Source organism: Penicillium solitum, assembly GCF_028829755.1.
Source record: "Penicillium solitum strain IBT 25940 chromosome Unknown utg000003l_segment0_segment0, whole genome shotgun sequence".
NCBI lineage: Eukaryota > Fungi > Ascomycota > Eurotiomycetes > Eurotiales > Aspergillaceae > Penicillium > Penicillium solitum.
Window position 1 is genome coordinate 2512987 of NW_027072123.1, and position 22175 is coordinate 2535161.

General features: G+C 48.2%; 10 protein-coding genes across 10 annotated transcripts; 6 read left to right on the plus strand and 4 right to left on the minus strand.

Annotated features, from left to right (window-relative positions):
• Positions 1–187: 187 nt before the first annotated feature.
• Positions 188–787, plus strand: N7455_004859 (uncharacterized protein; the record flags this gene model as incomplete). Its single annotated transcript, XM_040961103.2, has 1 exon — positions 188–787. The coding sequence occupies one exon, from the start codon at positions 188–190 to the stop codon at positions 785–787; it is 600 nt and encodes a 199-aa protein (XP_040808488.2).
• A 1329-nt stretch (positions 788–2116) lies between these two features.
• N7455_004860 (rho GDP-dissociation inhibitor) lies at positions 2117–2869 on the plus strand (the record flags this gene model as incomplete). The annotated part of the gene is made up of 3 exons (XM_040961066.2): positions 2117–2210; positions 2296–2667; positions 2739–2869. 3 exons carry the CDS (start codon positions 2117–2119, stop codon positions 2867–2869), a joined length of 597 nt encoding a protein of 198 aa, XP_040808464.1.
• A 345-nt stretch (positions 2870–3214) lies between these two features.
• N7455_004861 (serine/threonine-protein phosphatase) lies at positions 3215–4366 on the minus strand (the record flags this gene model as incomplete). The annotated part of the gene is made up of 3 exons (XM_040961114.2): positions 3215–3936; positions 4046–4279; positions 4351–4366. The coding sequence occupies 3 exons, from the start codon at positions 4364–4366 to the stop codon at positions 3215–3217; spliced, it is 972 nt and encodes a 323-aa protein (XP_040808470.1).
• A 1210-nt stretch (positions 4367–5576) lies between these two features.
• N7455_004862 (metal-dependent hydrolase family protein) lies at positions 5577–6878 on the minus strand (the record flags this gene model as incomplete). The annotated part of the gene is made up of 1 exon (XM_065604905.1): positions 5577–6878. One exon carries the CDS (start codon positions 6876–6878, stop codon positions 5577–5579), a length of 1302 nt encoding a protein of 433 aa, XP_065461805.1.
• Positions 6879–7466: 588 nt separating this feature from the next.
• N7455_004863 (AP-3 complex subunit beta) lies at positions 7467–10130 on the minus strand (the record flags this gene model as incomplete). Its single annotated transcript, XM_040961121.2, has 3 exons — positions 7467–9800; positions 9863–10020; positions 10091–10130. 3 exons carry the CDS (start codon positions 10128–10130, stop codon positions 7467–7469), a joined length of 2532 nt encoding a protein of 843 aa, XP_040808455.2.
• A 305-nt stretch (positions 10131–10435) lies between these two features.
• N7455_004864 (uncharacterized protein) lies at positions 10436–11083 on the plus strand (the record flags this gene model as incomplete). Its single annotated transcript, XM_040961095.2, has 1 exon — positions 10436–11083. The coding sequence occupies one exon, from the start codon at positions 10436–10438 to the stop codon at positions 11081–11083; it is 648 nt and encodes a 215-aa protein (XP_040808477.2).
• A 146-nt stretch (positions 11084–11229) lies between these two features.
• On the minus strand, positions 11230–12806 carry nuf2 (kinetochore-associated Ndc80 complex subunit NUF2; the record flags this gene model as incomplete). The annotated part of the gene is made up of 4 exons (XM_040961084.2): positions 11230–11343; positions 11397–12311; positions 12377–12637; positions 12687–12806. 4 exons carry the CDS (start codon positions 12804–12806, stop codon positions 11230–11232), a joined length of 1410 nt encoding a protein of 469 aa, XP_040808442.1.
• A 229-nt stretch (positions 12807–13035) lies between these two features.
• Positions 13036–14150, plus strand: N7455_004866 (translation initiation factor eIF2B subunit alpha; the record flags this gene model as incomplete). The annotated part of the gene is made up of 2 exons (XM_040961065.2): positions 13036–13085; positions 13139–14150. The coding sequence occupies 2 exons, from the start codon at positions 13036–13038 to the stop codon at positions 14148–14150; spliced, it is 1062 nt and encodes a 353-aa protein (XP_040808451.1).
• A 2397-nt stretch (positions 14151–16547) lies between these two features.
• Positions 16548–16757, plus strand: N7455_004867 (uncharacterized protein; the record flags this gene model as incomplete). The annotated part of the gene is made up of 1 exon (XM_065604906.1): positions 16548–16757. One exon carries the CDS (start codon positions 16548–16550, stop codon positions 16755–16757), a length of 210 nt encoding a protein of 69 aa, XP_065461806.1.
• A 2488-nt stretch (positions 16758–19245) lies between these two features.
• N7455_004868 (uncharacterized protein) lies at positions 19246–21492 on the plus strand (the record flags this gene model as incomplete). Its single annotated transcript, XM_040961090.2, has 1 exon — positions 19246–21492. One exon carries the CDS (start codon positions 19246–19248, stop codon positions 21490–21492), a length of 2247 nt encoding a protein of 748 aa, XP_040808445.2.
• Positions 21493–22175: the final 683 nt, after the last annotated feature.

The following is a 22175-nucleotide window of genomic DNA, read 5'->3' on the forward strand; positions in this document are numbered from 1 at the left end:
TCCCACTTTGTCTAAGCCCGCAGTCGCGGCGTCGTTAAATCGTATCTCTGAATATACGACTAGGATTATAGACCAGGGTGCCATCACCGACGCATCTTCTGAGCGATTTAATAGAGATACATATCAATTTCGACTCCTCTCCGCAGGCATATCATATTCAGATACTCTCATTCAATGCAAGGCCGCCATGTTCACAGGCGCAGACTCGACCGCGGTCATGCTTTCAACTATTCTCTTTCATCTCATCCAACATCCAGACGTGCTTCAGAGGCTGAAAGTCGAAACCAACCAACATCCGCTTAATGTTCGTGACCAAGTATTTCCATATATGCGGGCCGTCATTCGAGAGGGTCTTCGACTAGGGATAGCAAATCCAGCACGCTTAACCCGGACTATACCCCCAGAGGGCACAGGGCTCACCGTCAGTGGAATATATCTGCCACCGGGTACGATCTTGGATGCAGCTGCATATGTGTTCCACCATAATCCGGACATTTTCCCGGGCCCCTTTGAATTCCGTCCCGAGAGATGGATGTCGGGGAGTGGGAAAGGACAACAGGACGAACAAGCAAGGCGGATCATGGATAAAGCTAGCTTTCCTTTTGGACTCGGGTCGCGAGCATGCATTGGTCGAAACCTGGCAATGCAACAGCTATTTGCCACGGTAAGCGCTGTTGCGAAGAGTGGGGTACTGGAAGGAGCAACGACCTGCACCGAGAAGATCGAGCTGGTTGAATGGTTCAACGGCGAGATTAAAGGTTATCACCTTGATATACAGTGGCTGTGAAGCTGGAGGGGACACTTCTGTCAGCATCAAAGCCCCCTCTAGAACCACCAAGAAATCTAACAGACCGGATCTAACCCACGCCTCTCGTGGGAGACACTACTACATGTTTACTACTTAGAGAATCAGTAACCCCTTATAACCGTGCCAAGTGCCTAATACACCGGTTATTGGTGTGCCCCAGCAAACGCAAATTTCCCACCGAACGCAAAATGTAGAAATTGGGTATCTTTTATATGACTTATCCATACAAAAGGTACTTAGGTACCCCATAGACATAACATATATTTCCTCAGCCCTCGAACTAGTTAGGGAAGATATAAGTAGATATATATAGTATAAAGGAGGTCTATATTATTTAATCAAACTTTGACAAAGAATATTAAGTATACTAAAACAAAGATAGTATCTATATTTCTCCGCATAACCTTTTGACATAGTGTCATTTCTAAATTATTATTCTTCTTCTTCTATATTAGATAATAAGAATTACTAATAATATTAATTTATTAAGCCAGGCTTGTAATATCTATTCGTACACTTTATTTTACTTTAGCTAGTGCGAAGGCTGAGGAAATATACATGTATGTTATGTCTACGGGGTACCTAAGTACCTTTTGTATGGATAAGTCATATAAAAGATACCCAATTTCTACATTTTGCGTTCGGTGGGAAATTTGCGTTTGCTGGGGCGCACCAATAATCGGTGTATTGGGCGCTTAGCACAATTACTTCTAGTCGTACCTCTGTAGATAATTCTTTTCTTTCTCCAGCGCACAATACAGAGATTTTCCAGTCCACTTTATTGCTTCATGTATAGCCGTACTTGCTTCTCTCTAACAATATGTCTTATCAACGTGGGCAATTACGTCTACAACTAGTTGCATGATCATCGGCCCCCACACCCCCGAATTGGGGCATAGTTGGAGTCTATATAGTGTTGGATCATTCCAATTCTCTACATCTACAATCTACACACTGTCAGTAAAAAAAAAAAAAACAACAACAAGAACAACACTTGGCCCATACAATTCTATGCAATGTAAACACTCCAGTTAATATAACCGTGCAGGATCAACGGTGCGTAAACGTGCATACAGAAGTGGGAATCCGAATAGCCTCGCCCCTCTCCCACCGCCTTTCCACCCCCACCAAGGTCTCAGGAGACGCTTCGAGCTTTAGCCCTTTTTATTTTTCTTTATCGTTTCGGCTTTTGACTTTGTTTCTTCTTTTTTCTTCACTGTCCAATCCCCCCCCCCCCTTTACACGACATCACTTCCCCGAACTCCAATCCTTGGCTCTGTGTCCCCCCGCCTTTTAAATCTGTAAACAATGGCCGACCACCACGATGACGAGCTCGCTTCCACCACCACCGAGGGTTTCAAGGTCGGAGAGAAGAAGACCCTCGATGAGTACAACCAGCTCGGTACGTTGATTGAATTACAATTCATTGCCAATATCTACCCCTCAGTGATTTCCCAGCTAACTGTCTATTCTTTCCCCCGCAATAGACAAGGACGATGAAGCTATGAACCGCTGGAAGGCCTCTTTGGGTCTCAACTCCGGTGAACCCATCGCCGATCCTAATGACCCTCGCAAGTGCATTATCAAGTCCCTGGCTCTGCAAGTCGATGGACGTGAGGATGTTGTTATCGACCTGTCCTCCCCGGGCTCTGTTGACAGCCTGAAGGATAAGCCTTTCAAGATCAAGGAGGGCTCCAAGTTCCACATCAAGGTTACCTTCCAGGTCCACCATGAAGTTCTGAGTGGCCTCAAGTACTTGCAGGTCGTCAAGCGTAAGGGAATTCGTGTCAGCAAGGATGAGGAGATGTTGGGCAGCTACGCACCCAACACTACCTCCAAGGTTGACTACTCCAAGGAATGTGAGTATTTAAACCTGGCTTTTATTTCTTGATTTTTAAATATAGCTTTTACTGACTCTAATCCCTTCTAGTCAACGAGGAGGAGGCCCCGTCTGGCATGATCGCCCGTGGCCACTACAACGCCGTCTCGAAGTTCATTGATGATGACCAACACACTCACCTGCTGTTTGAGTGGTCCTTTGACATTGCCAAGGACTGGTAAACTTGAGTTGAGAGCGCTATCTCGTTAAGTTATTAAGCGGCCGTTTGTTTTCAAAGCGTGATGAGTTTCTTTCTTTGACAAAACTGTTAGAGATGCGTCCCACTGGGCTGATGCTTTGGATCCCAGTTTTATTGTTTATGCGTCATGCCGAGTCTCAATTATTGGTGAATGGTATTTTCATTTCAGATGCCAAGTAGCACATCTAGCTGTTGGTGAATGCACAGCTTTATCCGAACTCCTGTCTAGTGCGGGGGGTAAAAAAAAAAGGAAATTGAAATACATGAACATTAACATCAAACAAAACATTAACAGTAACCAATGGGTATCATGAGAAGATGCAGAGATTCACAAGAAGTAGTCGACCATTGGACTAGAGCCATCCTTGATCTGCTGCTGCTGCTGACCCAGCTGTTCAAGGCGGTGGGCATCATTTTCGGGTGCAGCGTCAAAAATATTGAAGAAGCGCTCGCCAGAGTCGCTCACTTCGAGCACACTAGCCAAGTTTCCACAGCGGTAGCAGTAGTTGGGTGCACTCCAGACCGTGCTCAGGCGGTCATCGTAAAGAACCTGGTAGCCTTCTTGGCAAAGTTGGTGTGCGCGTAGGATATGGGACATGCTGTTCACCTCTAGGAACTTCCGCACAACCTGTGCTCCAAAAGTATATCCAGCACCACGGGGTGAAAGTGAGAACTCATCGCGTTCTGTATCGGGGTCGGACCAGACCAAATCGGCCATGGGGCCTTCGTGTGGGATCTCGCGGAAACGGTCGATAATCTTGATTTGGTCAATAGAATGGATGGAAGGTGACAGGCCGCCATGTACACAGAAGATCTCATCATTAATGACAACACTCAGTGTCAAAAAGTCGAACATGTCGGTGAAGTAATGCCAGACATTGGCATTGCCGTATTTGCGGGCACACTCGGTGTAGAAGCCGTATGACTGGGTGACGCCGCGAGACTCGTGGTTGCCGCGGATGAGGTGGACTCGTTGGGGGTATCGCAATTTAAGACACACCAGAAGTGAGATGGTCTCCACGCTAAAAAGGCCGCGGTCGACATAATCGCCTGTCGATTCTCTTATCAGCAACACTTCACAACAAAAGCGAGCAACAATATGTTCAAAGCCGAGGGCTGCTTTCATCCTCGAACAGAGCGTTCTCCGGGTGTGACTAACCGAGGAATAGGTAATTGGTATCCGGACAGAAGCCGCCGATCTTGAAGATCTCGATCATATCAAAAAATTGGCCGTGAATATCGCCGACCACAGTGACCGGAGCAGCAATATGTACCACATTGCTTTCCTTCATCAAAAGTTCCTTCGCTTTGAGGCAGATCGCCTCGATCACCGAGTCTGCGAGCAGCTCTTTTCGGTAGAGCCGGGCGATGCACTCATCGAGATCGATATTCGCTATGAAGTGACAGGTTAGCATAACCACAGACATAACCATATCCTGGAATCAAAAAAAACTATGCACATACTCGGTAGACCAGGCATTGTGGTGGGATGCAGATACAGTGACTTCAAGACAAATGAGCGACAACGACTCCTCCTGGAGATGGTACTTCTTAATAAATGCTGGAGAGCTCCCTGTACTTGGTTCGTGGGTCAAAATAGACGAGTGTAGAGAGCTAAAGGAAAGTAATATTCGAGAGGACGAAGGACGGAGGACGAGGTCGAGGTGAAAGGTTAAAAAGACGACAATAAAAGAGATGGGTGCGTCAATTTAGCAGCAAGCATCCTGAGTGCAGCCAATCCTCGTTTCAAGTGCGGAGGGAAGGCTCTGAAATTAAAGATCGAGGCGACATCAGAGCCGAATTGCGGGATGAGCTCAGGCACATGAGCGCGGTTATACCCACACCGCTTTTGTGCCTGGACGCCTGAATTATAAGGCCACATTTGACCAACTGGCCAACTACCAGAACGACATAGGACCTTTCTCAGCCTCGGCCAGCAACTTGCGGTCTACCAGCGATTGAACTCAACACCTGGTAAGTTGATTGGTCATAGCTAGTAATTTTACACTATCTAGTTCAACGCGTGACTAGGATGACGAACATATCAACGAGCAAGATAACCACTTGGGCCAAAATCCTTTACAGACTTTCCTGGGTTGACTGTCCCCAATTCGGGGCACCTTTATAATATAATTTTGGCGCCTAAGTTATAGTATTCAGAGAATTCAGTGTAGCAACATCGCGCACCTGCTTCCGTTGAGAATCTTTGATTTTCGATATCTAATTAAAGGAGATATTTCTCTGCTGAAACCTATTTTTACTATGCGAACACAGACTTACACGTTCACCACAACGAAGTGTTCATGTCTGGAAGGATATATATATATATACATTCTCAAGTAATCGTGGAAGATACCTGGGCATGTACCTATGGAGGCACATGCGTTTTTAGGGTTTTTGGGCGGAGCTCGGGAAGTGCCCCACACAGATCCCAAATGGGATTAGCCCGGTTTTCACAAAAGCATAAATCTTGGCAGCACTAACCATGAGCAAAATACGTAGATCGCTGGGGTGGGAAATTTGTAGCCAGACCTTCGGTACTCTCGAACAACACAAACCCCGGGCTATTGCGATGTAAGGTTTTTCCTGCCTGTGCCGAGTATCAGGCCTGAGCGTTATCATTCAAGAGTCCATACATAGTTCTCCGGTCTGATTGATAGAACCGAATTGCATTACATTTCCTAAAAATCTCAAATATCTACCTTGACTTTGTCCCACCGCGAAGTGGCAACCCTACCATCCTTGATCACAGCCAGAAGGTGGTCCTCCACTCGGTCCAGAATGGTAATATCCTCCAGCGGGTTTTCCTTCAAGATCAAAAGATCAGCTACAAATCCTTCATGAACCTGACCCAACCTATCTTCCTGCATAACAAGACGAGCAGCATTGACAGTAGCACTGCGCAGAATCTGCAATGGAGTCAAAACCGAACTGCGCACCGAGAACTCCTTGCTCTGAGCAAAATGCATCGGACCAAGAAGATCGGTCCCAAAGCAGACAGTCACACCCGCATCGACAGCTATCTTCATAGACTTCAATCCCTTGTCAAGAACCTCCTCGTTCTTAGCAGCGCCATCACCAGACAAGAAATTCATCTGCTTAGACATGACATGCGTAATGAGCGTCGGAGTCAAGAAAACATCCATCTCAGCCATCATCTCTGCCGTCTCAAGATCAATAAGGTTTCCATGCTCGATACCGCGCACCCCAAGCTTGATAGCCTGTTGAATCGCTTGCGGCGTGTAGCTATGACTCGTAACATATGTGCCCGCGTTCCGTACAACAGTGACAATAGCCTTAATCTCCTCATCCGAGAACTGCACATGTTCAATACGATCTGTGGGGCTGGCAATACCACCGCCGCCCATGATCTTGATAAAGTCCGCTCCCTGGCGCAACTCCTCGCACGCATACTTGTAGCACTCCGCTGGGCTGTCGACAATCCTGCTGATTCCGGAGATAGAGCCACCACAGCAGAGCTGGGTATCGTGGGACCCGCGCAAGTCACCGTGTCCACCGGTTTGGGAGAGTGCGTGTCCAGCGATGAAGAGACGAGGGCCTGGGATCACACCGTCCTCGACGGCTTCTTTGATTGCGAGACTTGCACCGCCACAGTCCCGGATTGAAGTGAAGCCGCGGTCTAGCATGGATTTGAGCACGTATGGCTGTCGCAGGAGACTGACTCGCTCGCTTATGTCTTTGTAGGCTTGTAGATTGGCCTCGCCGGGAGCTACTGCGACGTGGACATGACAATCTATCAGGCCTGGGCACAGGTATTTCCCGCTCAGGTCAATTACATTTTCTTCGGGCAGATCATCTGTGGCGGTAGTTGAGCTGGCTGTGACGATTTGAGTAATCTTGCCTTCTGAAATGCGGATTGTAGCATTCTGGATCAGCCTTCCCTCAGTTGGATCAACAATGGTGGCGTTCACAAAGACCAAAGTTCTTTGAGGGTTGAGCTTCCAGGGTTTGATAGCTCGGGAGATGTCCATGTTTGAAGTATACTCCTTGTCGATTTTCTTTGGGGAATGTTGTATGAAAACAATGCATATCTGACTAGGCAACCAGATCTCTCAGGTAGGTATGGTAGCACTGCAGGAATACGTAATGATAGAACCTATCTCAGCTTTTAACTGGCAGTCCGGGGAGTCCGGGGAGACCAGACCTTTATATAGAACCCACGTTCCGCCTTGGCTGTTTTGATCTCAGCCGGCTTGCGCTAAATTCGTTGGATTCTTTGTTGGCGGCCCACCCGCGTTGGAGTTGACTGATATAGCCAGTTAAAAGCAACAAAGGCGAGGGACAACATGAAGTGATTTGCTCCTTTGGTAATAAATCTCACTAGCCGCTGCTTCGAATTGTGATGATTCTCCCCGTGTTGTTGACAGAAGATCCTTTGCCCAGACACATGGGCAGTGAGCATGTCTGAGTAGGCAGACAACAACCCTTTAAGTGACTATACCATGAACTGAAATTACTATAAAAGATTATTCAAATTTAATATTTCCCTTATTTTCAGTATACCCAAAAGGTTGTCCAAACAAGCCAGCATCTATACATGTGGCCATCATTCAAACAAGTTAACGAAGCAGCTGCTGTGCTTCTTTATGAACAGCTTCTGTTTCAGAATCAGTCTCTTCTTCAGACTCATCATCCTCCTCCTCTGAGCCAGACTCTTCTTCCGAGTCCGTCTCCTCTTCTTCTGAATCAGTTTCGCCTTCCTCGGAGTCCGTTTCAGACTCTGTCTCGGTTTCCTCCTCCTCCTCTTGTAGCCACTGATCAAGAGTCTTCTTCCCAGCCGGGTCTAAAGGCATAGCTGGACCGTTTCGGCCCCGACTTGGAATAGAGGTGGGTTTGTGTTCACGAAGTGCTTTATCAAGGCGGTCACCTGCCGTCATGGAGGTGGTATTGCTAGATGTGTCTGTTTTCATATCTTCGGTGCGAAGGCTGGGGTCGGGTTCCTGGCCTGGCTCAACCCAGTCTGGGAGGTTCATGTAGCCTCGAAGTCCGTGGTAACCAGCGTCGGGGCCGACGACGAGAGTGGCAGAGCCGATGAGCAGGTCCTTGCGCGTCTCGGATGGGCTGGGGGCATGGGGTACTGGCTTTGGTGCCAGGAGGAGGAGGTTGGCAAGTTGGGTGGAAGAGGGCGTTTCCAAAAGGCTCTTGTAGAGACGTGCCCGGTCACGTAGGTCGTAAGAGGTGTCATAGCGTGCGAGAAGGAGGAGATACCTCCATAATAGGGTAATACGGTCTTCAGTTGCCTCTTCTGTTTCCTTCGTTTCAGCACCGTCATTTTCTTGGCGACTCTCCTCTCCCTCTTCAGTTCGCTCGGCATCTTGGGATTCATCGTTCCCATTGTCATTCCATTCGTTGTGGAACTCTTGCTGGGATTTGGCGGGAACTTCAGGGAATGGCTGCGATGCAATTTGTTCCGGCTGTTCCTTTGGTGGATTCTGCAAAAGATGGTGTAAATACACCTTAGCACCAAGGAGAACAATCTGCTGTTTGACAATTTCCATCTCATCTGCGAATCCTTTCATCAATACGCGGAGAACATCAGGCGCGATATTGTTCTCTGGATCAATTCCAGCGAACTCGCCAACCAGCCAAATAATGGTGGCTCGTGCGTCTGGGTGCGTTGTTGAGCCGAGGTGCTTGACAAGCTGGAGAACAGTCTTTTTATGCGAGGCTGGATCTTGTTGGATCAAGTGACGGATGACAGTTAGTGACTCTGACACAAGGTTGCCGTCTGGACTAGATATTTGGCCGAGAAGGATCCGTAGGCACATGCTTGCGGTACTTGTGTCCGCTTGCGCGCAACGCCCAATGGCTCGTACACTCTCTCGTACCAGCTCAGGATCTGTGCCTTTCGAGAAGTGCTCTAGTTCGCTGATTATGACTCCCTTCCAGTGCTTTCCACAATGCGGGAACAGGATGGTTAGCACCTCCAGCTTGAGACGCCATATATGCGGCGGGTCGTTGGCGTGGACAAGGAAATGGGCCGTGTATTTCGCGAAAGGCTTGGGAACCCTTAGAGCAACGGCAACAATGTTGTATAGGGCGATGAGTTGCATGTCCTCTGGGGTTCGTAAAAGAGCCACAAGGGGACCAACTGCTGTCGCAATATATTCTGATGGAGCAAGGTAAAGGAAGCAACGGACAACGCTGACAATGACGGCGGAGTTTCGGCTCTGCAGTAGAACCTTGCAAGCTCGGAGTAGAAGCTCAAGATCAGGATCCATTACCGGAACTTCGTACTCCTCAACATCATTCCGGTTATCCTGTTGCTGCTTTTCGTCGTCATAGAATGCCTCCGGGGCTGTGCGCTTGACCTTCTGAGTTCGTTGAGGAAAACACTTTCGCGCATAAAATGTCAACAAGCGCAGCGTTGCTAGCTGGCCCCATTCATCCATATCAACCAGCTTCTTGACTAAGCTGCGATAGTGCTTGTGGATTAAGTCAATCTCATCCGGACACAGATCCAAGAATGCCGCGACAGCGGGGCCGACGACGAAGTATTGAGAATCACCCAAAAGTATCTCAAGATATCCCATCAGTTGTGGCAGCGTGTTCGGGTCCAGACGATAGCATTTTGGAATAGCCAAAGCAGCCGCTTTGCGCACGTGTGGACTCATATCTCCACATCCTCTCTTGATAGCCAGCGACACAATCTGGCTGATCACCGGAACCCGGATTCCCGACATAGTCCGAAGCGCCATTGTTCGAACCTGTGGGCTTGAATCGGTCAGCGATTTCTGGATCGCGTTGATGGACAGCAGTGCCAGATCCGGCTCCGCCTCCGCATGATGGACCAAGTAGATGTAAACCAATTTCTTGACTTCGAGGTTGGCGCTGGCCACATTCTTGACAACTGCTGAAAAGAAAGTAAGGGAGGGCTCGGACCGGTACATCAACTATAACAGCAAATTAAGTTAGCCATTGCGTTTTCAATAGTTCCTGTTCACGGTCCTCGTACCGAGATGACCTTCCGCATTCCATCCAGGACTTCCCGCTCATGGCGACTATCAAGGAGCTTCTTGATGTGCGCGGGGCTGTATGTTCGCGAGGTATAGTCGGTGCTTGAGGTCCGATTGATAGCAGCGGACTGGGCAGCCTCTAGTGTGAGCTCTCGAGCTATGCGCACAGTGACGTTCCACGGTCAGTTCGGGCCAAATAGAGCGGATTGCAACCCAACCCGACATACCTGTTTCCAGCATCGAGGATATCCTGGAAATTGTTTCCATCTTTCCAGTCTCTGAGCGCCCAGTCCAAGGGCTTTGGGTGACTTGGAGGAAATGGGTGAGAGGTGAGGGGAGGAAAGGCGGAGCAGCTCCGCGGAAGTGAGGTGGATGATGCCGCAACTCTTCGCCCGCCTTCGATCTGCAACATCTGCAACGTTCTACTATTTACACACCACCTGACGAATGATCCACGGCCACTATGGGTTTCCGCGGTTGACGAATAATGAGTTAAAGATGAAATGATTGATTTCTCGTTGATGATCTCGGAGGGGCAATAAGTGGGAGCTACAACACAGCTATCTGAAGCAATGAGTCCAACATTCACGATCGCTCACTGCGATTTGGTGTCCGATCTCCTGCAGCAACTACTTGAAGGCAATTCAGATACCAACCTCGTTGTCTGTGCAACCAGAGCCGAGTTCATGGTGCAACTCACAGCAGCCATTCGCTCACAGCGCGCTGACCCAGACACTGCCGCGGGCCATGGCCTGCTTACAAAAACCATCGGGTTGCTTGCAAGATCTAGCAAAATACGGCTGGCATTCTGCCCGAGTTTAGAGAGTCTTCGAGCATACCTTGCCGTTTTAGGTCCTGCTGTTGATGTCACTATTGAGGACGGGTCGCTTTCCAATGACCGACAACTCCTTGTGGTCCTTGATATGATAGCTTTACATGTTACGACTTCGGAGTTCTCGGCGCAGGGACTTTCGAGAACACTTGCCTCTGCCGTTGAGGCTTCCGCTAGAGCGGGGGTGAATCTCCAACTTTATGAATGCATGGATGCCCTGGACCCTTCAAGTGCCGTTAAGGGAAGCAAGCTATGGGATGCGAACGTTCCTTTACTGAACGGGTCAGTTCGAATGCGATCGGACCAAAGTACCTGGGGTGGACGAGGCGTCACCGTGAAACGGGTTGCCGATCGCTGGTTTGAGTTTGAATTTGACCACCACCATTGAACTGGGAAAGACTGAAACACGCTTAACACTGAAATCAGACATAATATTGTAACATAATAAAACTCCTGAGAATGGATCTTTACTATCCGGGTATCCTATAGCTGACCGCTGAACTCCTGTTTCGCACATAAATGACAACTGATTGATCATAGAGACTTCTCCATCTCTGTCATGTACAGCTTGATATGTGACTCTAGCTTTAGGTACTGGTCGTGGGCTGACTGAATCTCGGTCTCGATGTTCTCCTTCAAGTCGACCATCTAGAAGAGTACGTTAGCAATGGCTCATCCCTACGACACGGGGTAAAACATACCTTCTTCTCTGTCTGTTCAATGCGAATACGCCTCCGCTCCATATCGCGTTGCTTCTCCGCACGTTCCTCGCGGAGTTGTTTTTGAACATTTCGGAGTTCTTCCATGCGTGCTTGCGCAAGTTCGGCTTTCTCCTGTGCATTTTTCTGAAGTGCCTCAATACGCTCGACCCAACGGGCCAGTTGACGCTGCAGGAGCTTCTCAGTCTGCTCGACCTCGCGGACGCTGTTTCCCCTGTCCGAGATAGCCTCTGCAGTTCTGGCAGCACGAGACTCCTCTTCGTCCTCTTTTTGCATTTCGGCTGAAATGTCATCGAGTAATTTAACACATCCCTGTACATCGTTGGAAACCACAGTAAACGTATCCGATGAGGTCTGCAATGCGCGTGCCCGCCTCTCCATAGCATCAATGGAGGCTTTTTCACGCATCAGATTCTCGGATAGTTCAGCCAGTGATGACTGGAGGGTAGCCGGAGACTCGAGCACATAAGGCCGCAGTTTTTCCGCTTCTTGTCGAGAACGGACGGTTCGCTCGGTCTTCTCTTCCAACTGCTGCTGCCGCCGAGCTCTTTCCGTCTTAACTCGATCGAGTGTTTCTGCAACTCGCGATTGCTCTCGACCCAGTTCCAATAGCCGCGCCTTCAGTGCATCGTTTCGGGAAACCTTCTCCCTCACATGCACTTCGTTGGATTGGAGATCCTGTCGCATCTCCCTCAGCCTTAATTCCATTTCCTGATTTTCCGCAAGAAGTTCGTCAATGCGCGATTTCGTTTTCTCCGTCTTATTGAAGTGCTCGTCGATCACAGGTGTTTGCGATTCCCGGAATCGAACAAAGTTGATCAAGTATGAGAAGATTTTGACGAGTCGCTCATGCGTCGGTTTGGTCAGATCTGTGAAAGTGAAGTCGTTGACACCGCACTATTTGGCAACAAAAGAATTAGCATACTCTTCACGGGTTTTCGTAGCCATTGATGAGCAAATACCTCCGCTAATAGCTTTCGGAGCATCATGAAGAAGCCCATGAGGTTGCGGGTGTCATTGGGAACTATATCAGGGTAGTCGCCGCATAGATCTTCTGCAGCTGCATGCATCGCGGGCTCCACTGTCTCCCGGGTCGTGTTCATGAGCAGTTCTGCGAACCATTCAAACACCATCTGGATTTGCTGGGCGTTGGGTTTAGCCAAGTCGGCGAGGGTAAACGGTATACCGATATCGTTGATGCATCCTGCGATCTCTTTGTCGGGCTATTTTATATTAGTATCAGACGCAAGCTCGGGCAGCAATCAAGCTCACCAGACGCATGAGGGCGTCATTCTCGTCCTCCTTCTTGCGACCTCGACCGTGGTGCTGGTTTCCTTGGAATTGCTGGCTCATGCGGCTGTTATACCCCATCGCAGTAGAATTGCGCGACATGATAGTATGGGAACCTGTCACCAGGCAAGGGGCTTATTGACAAAGTGGGTAGCCTAATTGTTGTTGATCGGAGTTGATTGTTTACTTGGAGACAATCCCGCACACCGCCCGATCGGGGTTAGTGCCTGGAGGGGCATTATGCAAACTAGACAAACATATAATTCATGACTCTTTCTCTTCCTTCTATATTGCTTTGTTCTCACTTTCCTATCTTCGACACTCAAACAGCATGGCTTCTACCACCTCAAGTGCGGCTGTGGCCGATACCAAACCCTTCGAGTAAGTAAATCGCGCTCCCTCGGACCCTTCGCATCTGCTCACTGTTCCTCCAGCATTGTCGCAACCTACAATGAACTCCTCCGCTCCGATGCCGACCTTACGATGCCTATTGCGGCCATTGAAGCTCTTGTCCTTCTTCTCACACAGTCAGCCTCTTCAACGATATCAGAGACCTTGGATCTACTCGAAAAATCCACCGCGCACCTGAAACGATCCATTCCCAACCCTATCGGTCTCTCTGCCGGAACCGATCTTTTCCAACGATACCTGATTACCACACTACAACGCCCGGGACAACTGGGCCCCGCAGGCGATTTCAAGGCTATCCGCACACATCTCTTGTCAAATGGACGGCTGTTTATCCGACGCGCCAAGGAAAGCAGAGACAAAATCGCAGCATTCGGCCGTGGCTTCATTCGCGATGGCAGCACCATCCTCACAAACGGTGGCTCCCGAGCTGTCGCAGCACTATTGCAAAAAGCTGCAGATGAGGAAGGTGGCCCTTCAGCTGTGCGGTTCCGTGTTATCTACGTTCTGTCTTCGACTTCCCAAGATTGCAAGCACCCGAATGAAGAACCCGAGGGTATGGAAACAGTCCGTGCTCTGAGAGCAAAAGGTGTACCAGTTTCAACAATTCCCGAATCCGCGGTGGCATATTCTCTCGGCAAGGCCGATATGGTTATTGTGGGTGCGGAGGGTGTGGTGGAGAATGGAGGTATTGTGTCTCGCATGGGAACCTACCAGATCGGTCTCCTTGCCAAGGCTATTGGCAAACCATTCTACGTGGTAGCAGAGAGTCACAAGTTCGTTCGCTTGTACCCTCTTGGTCAGTACGACCTGCCAATTGAACAGCAAGTTCTTGAGTTCAAGTCCGAGGAAGACCTTGCAGAGGAGAGCAAGCAGCAGTCCTCCGTCGCTGACACAAATGGCGACACCCCAATCAAGCTACCCCTCTGCGACTCGGTTGATTTCACTCCCCCTCACCTGATCTCTGCACTGATCACAGACAGCGGTGTCTTGACTCCCAGTGCTGTCAGTGAGGAATTGATCAAAATCTGGTTCTGAAGAAAACCTATGTCATAGCAGCCTTTTCTGCTGTGGATTTCCCAACCTCTCAAAAAGTTTCATCAAGATGATATGGCGGGGAATAATTTAATGTGACACATGCATTTCATGCGGCCCTACCATATGGAAGAATCATCTCAAGCGAACAAGACGGGATTGCCCCTCCTCACACGTCCAAATTCAATGTGGATATCTGTCACATTATCTCCAGTATGCAACACAAACACAAGCTGCAGGGACATGGGCAAATCAGACCCCTTTCTATTCCTGTCATCGAACACCTCGATATGGATGGACATGGATATGGAATGGTTTTTAATTTGGGGATTTTTTTTCTTGAGAAGAGGCTTGATTGAACACAAAAAGCAATAAAAAAATGTGAATCTCAAGTCATTTAAACAAAGTACAGAATCGTAGTCTGGTCTCCCATGGTATCAAACGCTTTCCATCAAAGTCGTGCAGTCGTCATCATCAATAATCATCAAAGACTCTAGTTTTAGCCCCTTCGCAGTCTTATATTCTGAATGGAACCCATAGAAGGTTTTACCCTGTACATGGATAGGTTCTTTGTCCAGGGCCCCTAGGCCCAAAGATACCCAGCCATCATATCTCTTCACCTCTCATTTCATCCAAAGGATAAGTCGTAAAATCGTCGTGCATCATAAATCATGATTGGGTATTCAAGCCTCAATCGCACAATGCCAATCCGCAGCCGAGCATGAAACGAATTGTTTGATCACAAGGCAACAATTGAACCGAGGCATCGCAGCCCATTTGTCTCCCAACCTGCCAATCACATCATGGCAAAAAGCTCAATTGGCAATGCGGTTGATGATAACACACCATTCCTGCGTTTGCATCACAGCAAACGCATACAGCAGCAAGTAACCAAGAGCCACGAATATCCACAAAGCTACCATGTTTGAAGGATTTCAATCAGAAAGTCGGTGAAGATGAGTGAGATGTTTATATGTGATGGGAAATGATTCGAGGGTGTCAGGCGACCACAACGGGGTCAAGTAAATAATGCCAGCGTTTTGCTAGTGGATGTATTGTCTGCGGTATAGATGGTTTAAGGAGGTAAGGAGGTTTGGGATCAGGTCAGGCTCTCTGTTAAAACACATAGGAGATGGAAAGATAAGAAAGACTCTTCATTCAATGAGATCCCATGCTCTCTAGACATTATAAACACAGCTAGACCGACACTTGACAGAACAGAGTCTAGACATTTTCTATTTTCTATTTTTTTTTTCAACTGACACACACACACACTTCCGGGTCCTTCCAGCCAATACGAGTACGAGATTAAGAATCCTTGTCGGAGAATAATGGAAAACAGATGCGGGGTTCTTGAGAGAAGATTATTACTCCGTACTTCACATGGTCTTTCTCGAGATAATGTGGGTTATGAAATAGTAATTCTATATTGTAGGTTTCGGTGTGACACGCCGAGGGTTTCCTGTTCGAGTCATAGATCGCCAGCTCCATCCCGGATGTTGGGTATGAAGACGAGACTAATTTATAAATTCGGCATATTCCGCCAATTGAGATCTGGGGTATGATCGGGGTAAAATTATTGGAAGATTCATCAGTCCTATTAGTTATGCATCTCGCATTTTTCAAGTACATCGTGCATTATTCTACCATGTTGTAGTTCTGTGAATATCAAGCAAGTGATATAGAACTGCACCTAAAACATATCACGCGGGCCTAAATGCATGCTTAATGAACTTTAATCAACTTGAATACGAAGGTATCGACATTAAGGAACTTTAAACCTTGTCACAGTACAGTGTTCATAATAGCGTTTCTCACTATCCGTTCTTCAATATATATCCTCGCCCCCAGGTAAGGCTGTATATTTCGATCAAGGCCCTAAATCCTAAAACAGAAATGGATCACCATCAGCCTCCGCATCATCGGTGTATCACTTGACACCGAGAAAAAATAGAGTCTAAGCCGCCTTAATCGCCTCGAAGGCCTGGAACAACCGGAACCTTCAAGTGGCCACATGAGGGCGCAGCTGCATGTCCACCAAACGCCCTGAACCCTGAATGCTCTACTCCGTACATGAAAGAGAATACCAAGTCACTTGTCTATCTTGTCTACCTTGTCTACGTAGAAAATCAAAGATCAACGAAAGTATCTCGTCATGCCCCACAAGATCCAACCCCGCTCTCTGGTCCCTAACCAAACCAGCAACCTCACCTCCAACCTAAAGCAGAGAGAATTAAACGCCAAAAGCAACCTACCTAGGTAGTCTCAAACAAACTATACCTGCATCCACGCGCGAAATTCCAACGGCCGTCCGACAGGCATCAGCCACCCCCGCTCCTCGCCTCAACGCCCTACCACACACGTCACCTACGTTGACAACGCTCTCACCAACAAAAAATCATGGATGCCCAATCCCCAACGACAGGCTCCCGGACTAACCAGAAGCTCCACCTGGGATCCGAAACCCAGAGTTCCGGTCCGCAGTCTACATCCGATGTCTACTGCCACAGTGGCTGGTCTATCAGACGCCTTCTGAGCCGACGTGGGAGTCGCAAATACAGCGTCCTGGAGCGGGAGCCGAATCGACTGAGGAAGCGCATGAGCAACTGAGTTTCTTTCACGGCTGGATGGATTCATTTAGTTGGGTTCAGTTGGCGGTGATGATGATACTTGTACCGGTCCGCGCGGATCTGGTTAGTGTCGGGGGGATCACGGGAAGATCTATTCTCAAGTCACACATTTGTTGTCCACGGGTTGGATATCTCATCGAGTTTCGCCGTTTATCTCTCACCGGTGTCGCATGGAATGCGGGTCTGCATGTTGTATTTTCGGCGTTTGGTTAGAATTGGCGGGTAGGCGCATTTTTTTTTTGGGAGGGTTCTGTCTCAACTATCTTTTTTTTGTTTCGGATTGATCCAATTGGGGTTATGTGTACTCTGTAAAGTGTAAGTCATTGGTTGTGATCTGAGTTGCCCTGGCTGTTTGGTATCTTGCGGTGGCGGTTGCCTTCGTGGCGAATTCTAAATGGCTTGCCACGATCCTTCCAGGGTCTACAAATAGGTATTGACCAGGGAATGGGAATTATGATGTCATGTTGAATTGAGAGTGCGATGTATAGAAATCTCTATACTGTACGAAAGTAGAAAGTCTAGATATTGAAATACTGAAGAATGAGATCGGGAATACGATCGGGCCATCGAATATTCTCAATGCTTATGAGCCTGTGTTTTGCTGGAAACAAAAATAAAATAAAATACAGGAATTTGATGGCGGCTGTCTGCTCCTTGCAGATTTGGTGGCTCAAAACCCCCTGCCAAACCCGATTTTAGACGTTGTCTCTGAGCTGTTCTTGGCATCTAATACCGAACAGCGTTCTCCATGGTTAGATCAGAGGTAACAGAGGTCGACCGTTGCGATCAAAATGCAGGAACCACGGTGGAACAATCTGAGACCGGAAGTGGAGTGGTATTGATGTTGTAAAGCCACGTTATTGTAAACATCAATGATTTGTGGAGAGGTATGGAGTACCTATACAAGGGAGATAAGGTGGACACAATAAAGAATACAATAGGGAATACAATAATCCGTACGGAGAATAGCAACCTTGAATATAGGATCTGTAATAGAGGCAAGGAGGGGCTCTAGACAACACCCTGGATCTAATCTGAACCACCTTGAATCAAAATCAAATAATAGTGCTGACACCTTGCAACCCGCTGGATTCTCAATGGATATAATTAGCATCATGCTCCGTATGTCGTACTGGGTTGCTAGACGCCTTGGATATGAATGATGTTGAATAGAACCAAGGCAGAAAGGGCAAGAAAATACGGAGTACTCTGTATATAATACTAGATAATATAATATAATAGGCATCGGAATTGGAATTAGTGGTAATAAATTATAATAATCCTATACTCCGTACGGAGTATGTAGAGGGAACTAAGACATCCCCATAAACGAAATTCGCCGATCATTTCTCTATTCAAGTATGGGCATGATATATTTCCCCTTACAATAGTATTGATTTGCATATAGTCCCTGCAGGTTCTCCTAACTAGTTTGAAAAAAAGTACAGAAACTTTCCCTCAAATGGACGATCCTATTGGAAATTGGTAAAAGCGTGTATCTAGGTACCTAGGTAAGATCGACTTCCCGCGTGTCAACCCAACGAAAGGGCTACCACGGACTCAGGGCTCCACTGGGCGTTTAAACGGTGGCTTGGCTTTCCCGCGTGAGAGAGGGCACGAGGGTATGCATGGTTGTACAGGGTTAAAGGGTGAATATTACTGTCATTTCCGAGAGTTATTGAATATATGCCGGAGTATATATAATACATATATTCCATATGATAAGAGGATTCAATAATATATACCCAAGGGATGTAGATTCATAATATTCATAACTAATATTTATAATATTTATAAGTTATAATATTTATAAACAGTGCGTCATTCGGGAGTCCACCCTAAGTGGATATCTCTCTTCCCCCACAGGTCAACTGCCAATTTCCAAAAAAGAAATCTAGACTCTCTGTGTGACAGACTTTTGAAGAGTTCCAAGGTTGTCTACCAACTTAGGTCAAGGTACCAGGTACCCGTGTCACTGTCAACATTTACTTTGTATAGAATAGGTAGAATAGAATATATAATACAACAATACACAATATAATATAATATAACATAATAGAAGTAAAATAGAAAATAAAAAAGCAAATGCCAAGTTTTCTATTTTTCAGGCAAAAACAAAAAAAGGTCCATTTCTTGATTTCCCTTTGGGCGTTCCTATTTTCTTTTTTCGGCCTTTTCACCTTTTCACTTCCTTTCTTTCTCCTTCCTCTTTCTCTCTCTCTCTCTCTCTCTCCCTCCCTGTCTCCCTGTCTCCCTGTCTCCCTGTCTCTTTCCCTCTGATAGAACTTGACCTTTTCAACCTTCCTTCCTCTATCACTCTCCATGACACCTGTGTCATCACCCTGACTCCCAGTCACTTTCCTCAACTCTTCTTTCCACCCTCCATGAGTTCAGTCAAACTGTCACCACACCGAACTGATACCGATAACTGATCCCACTTGTCCCTGGGCTTGTGCCCCCAAAGTGCCATGGCGATATGGCCCTTCAGTCGCAAGAGCAAGCGGCACACCATCCAAGTGACCGGTGCCGAAGCTGCTGACCTTCACTCCTCGTTTGCCGAACCTACCCTGGAGCCCACATTGGGCCGCAAACAATCCAAACGCCAAACCAACCGCACGTCACGGGCGGATGCTGCAGACAGCCGGCGCAGCTCGGCCCTCGTGCCTTCAAATCGACCTATCTCATCACTAGACCGCCCTGCTTCCCTTGCCGATCATCCACGGGACCCTCCGCCACGTGACCATCCACTCTCGAGAACAGGTTCGCTGTTGAGGCGGAAACCAAGTCAAAATGCACATGTCCCGAATAAATTACGACGCAAGCTGAGCAAGCGCAAGGCAAACGAGATCATGCGCGAGCGTGAGATTCGCATGCTCTCGTCCACCCCCATCGATATCCCCCATCGTCCGACTGATTATGTACTGGAAAATCGCCGCCGAAAGGCAAATGGTAGGCGTGCCGACCGGTATATGTCTGACATCAGCCTCTCCATCCGTGACTCCGCCACCTCCTCCACGTCTGACATCTCCGACCCATACACCTACAAGGTCAACGCTTTTGCTGCCTTGACCCCACGCCCCGTCGTTCGTTACGTCGAAGCCCCTCGCCTGCAGACCGCTAGAAGTAGTAACCCACCCGCTTCTAGCCGACAGGAAAGAGAGAGACTTCAGGCTATGACCATGTCTGAGGAAGATTTCTATTATTCTAAGCGACGAGTGAATGAACTCGCTGATTCATTAGATGCCGGGGCTTTGAGAGAGCTGCTGGATCGTGACCGTCGGCGCCGGGAGAAGAAGCAGGTCGACGACCAGGAAAGGTTGCGACGGAAGCTGCAGGAGAGGGCTGATGCTCAGCAGGTGGAGGAACAAAAACTCCAGGCCGCCACCCACGCCGAGCCCGAACCCGAACCCGAAATTGCCCAACCAGAGCCGTCCATTGCTGAAGTTGCCGAACCCGAGGACGTTGTCCTGAACGAAGAGACCATCGCCCCTCAAGTTGAAGAACCGACGGCTATCGCACCGGAGAACGAATCGTGGCCGCTGCGAGCTTCCAAGGGCAGTGAGCACACTGGACGCGAATCGAGGGAAAGCTCTCGCGTAGTTGGAACCATCGATGATAGTTCCGTTCGTGGGCGAAGATTGGTTCAACGTCCTAGCTTCGCCCCGTCAAACGATATCACCATGTCCCGGACTACCCTTTCTCCGTCTCATTCGTCACTTCGACATGGGCTAAATAGCCCAAGCCAGTCACAAATCTGTGCGCCCAGCTCCACATCGGACATCTCTAGAGGGGTTGACTCAGAACGCCGACTTTCCGACACCAGCGGTCGTCGGGGGAATACTATCACCTCCCTGTTCCGGCGTGGTTCTTCTCGTCTCAAGCGGACATACAAAGAGCGATTCCACGACACTACTCCTGAAGTTTCCAACGCCTCGCATGAATCGTTCTACAAAATCCATACCCAGTCATCACCCCCTCCACCCTCAATAATCCCCCCGAGAATTCTGATGCCCACTGGAACCGTGAAGCGCTCTCAATCCAAGTTCACTGAACACTTTGGTGACGAACCCCTGTCGCCTCCTGATTCCCGCCTACAGTCGCCAGATATCCCGGAGGAAGTTCCAGAGTCCTCTCTCGAAAGGGATGAGACTTTCTTGCACGAACCAACACCTAGCTCCGGCGTGGACATCAAAAACCCGAACCGAAGCCATCATCGGTCGTGGGCTTCGGATAGTATGGACATCGATGCCGATAACGTACCACTTTCCCAATCTTTGGCTTCGATTGATTCTGAGGGATCTTGGATGTCCGGTCAGTTTTTCCGTCGGATGTCACAAAAGCCCAGCAGTCCTGTTCGATCGAATTTGAACTCATTTGGCCGAGACTCGGTGGAGTCCCCCGCCGATGCCCCCGAAGAGGTTGAATCACTGGATGAGTCCCGCCGTCTTAGTAGCAATGTTCTTGGTGAGCCAGAGCTCGAACCGGAAGCCACAGACAGCTCGGCAAGCAACCCCGCTGAAAGATGGCACAACGAGGTCGGTCGCCGTGCTGTTCTGGTGAACCCGGTGGTCCGTCCCAAGTCTACACAAGGATTGCTTAGAGGATTCCCTTCTTTGACCCCCATCTCCGCAGAAGAAGATTACATCATGGAGGAGACAACTCCGGAACTGCAGCGGATCCCCAGCGCGAAGGCCGAGATTGGTTATGCCGAATAGACTGGGTATTAGTGATCACTATCGCCATTTAACATCAGTCAAACTGGATCTACCATTACCTCATTTATCGCTGTGTCATGGCATGGCAAACGGGTACCACTGGCCCGTTGACCATCGCCAGGATTAAGACGAAATTTCCCACTGAGGTCTTTTGAACCTTCCCTTTGTCACTTTCTTTTGTCACTTTCCTTTGTCAAAATATCCCCCCTTGAGCCTTGGGTTTATCCTCTGGCCAACTGTACGATTCTGATATCCCCCATTGCCCTGTATCCCATTATTCCCCTTGCGGCCTCGTCTTTCCCATTCGATCTGTTGATACCCCCTCGTCGCCCCATGTTTTTATCTTTACCATATGCATAAATTCTATTCCTTCTTATTCCTGTTGTTGAATACATAATCAAGTTGATAAATTCTTATTCCCCTTCAAGCGCTTTTCTTCATTGCACATAGTTGGCTTCTGGCCCTTTTGATTCTACCCTTCCATTGCTGATATTCATAAGACATATTCCTTTGGGAATTTACTGGTTTCAATTTCTGATCAAGCAGTGTTTATCTTACATTGAGATCTAGTCATGATGATGTTTTTGAGCCTCCTATTGATTGAATGTATTTAGTAAAGTCCAGCAGCCATTGCTGACAACCTGTCTGCCCAGATGGATGATTTTTGTATTTCTAATATCACG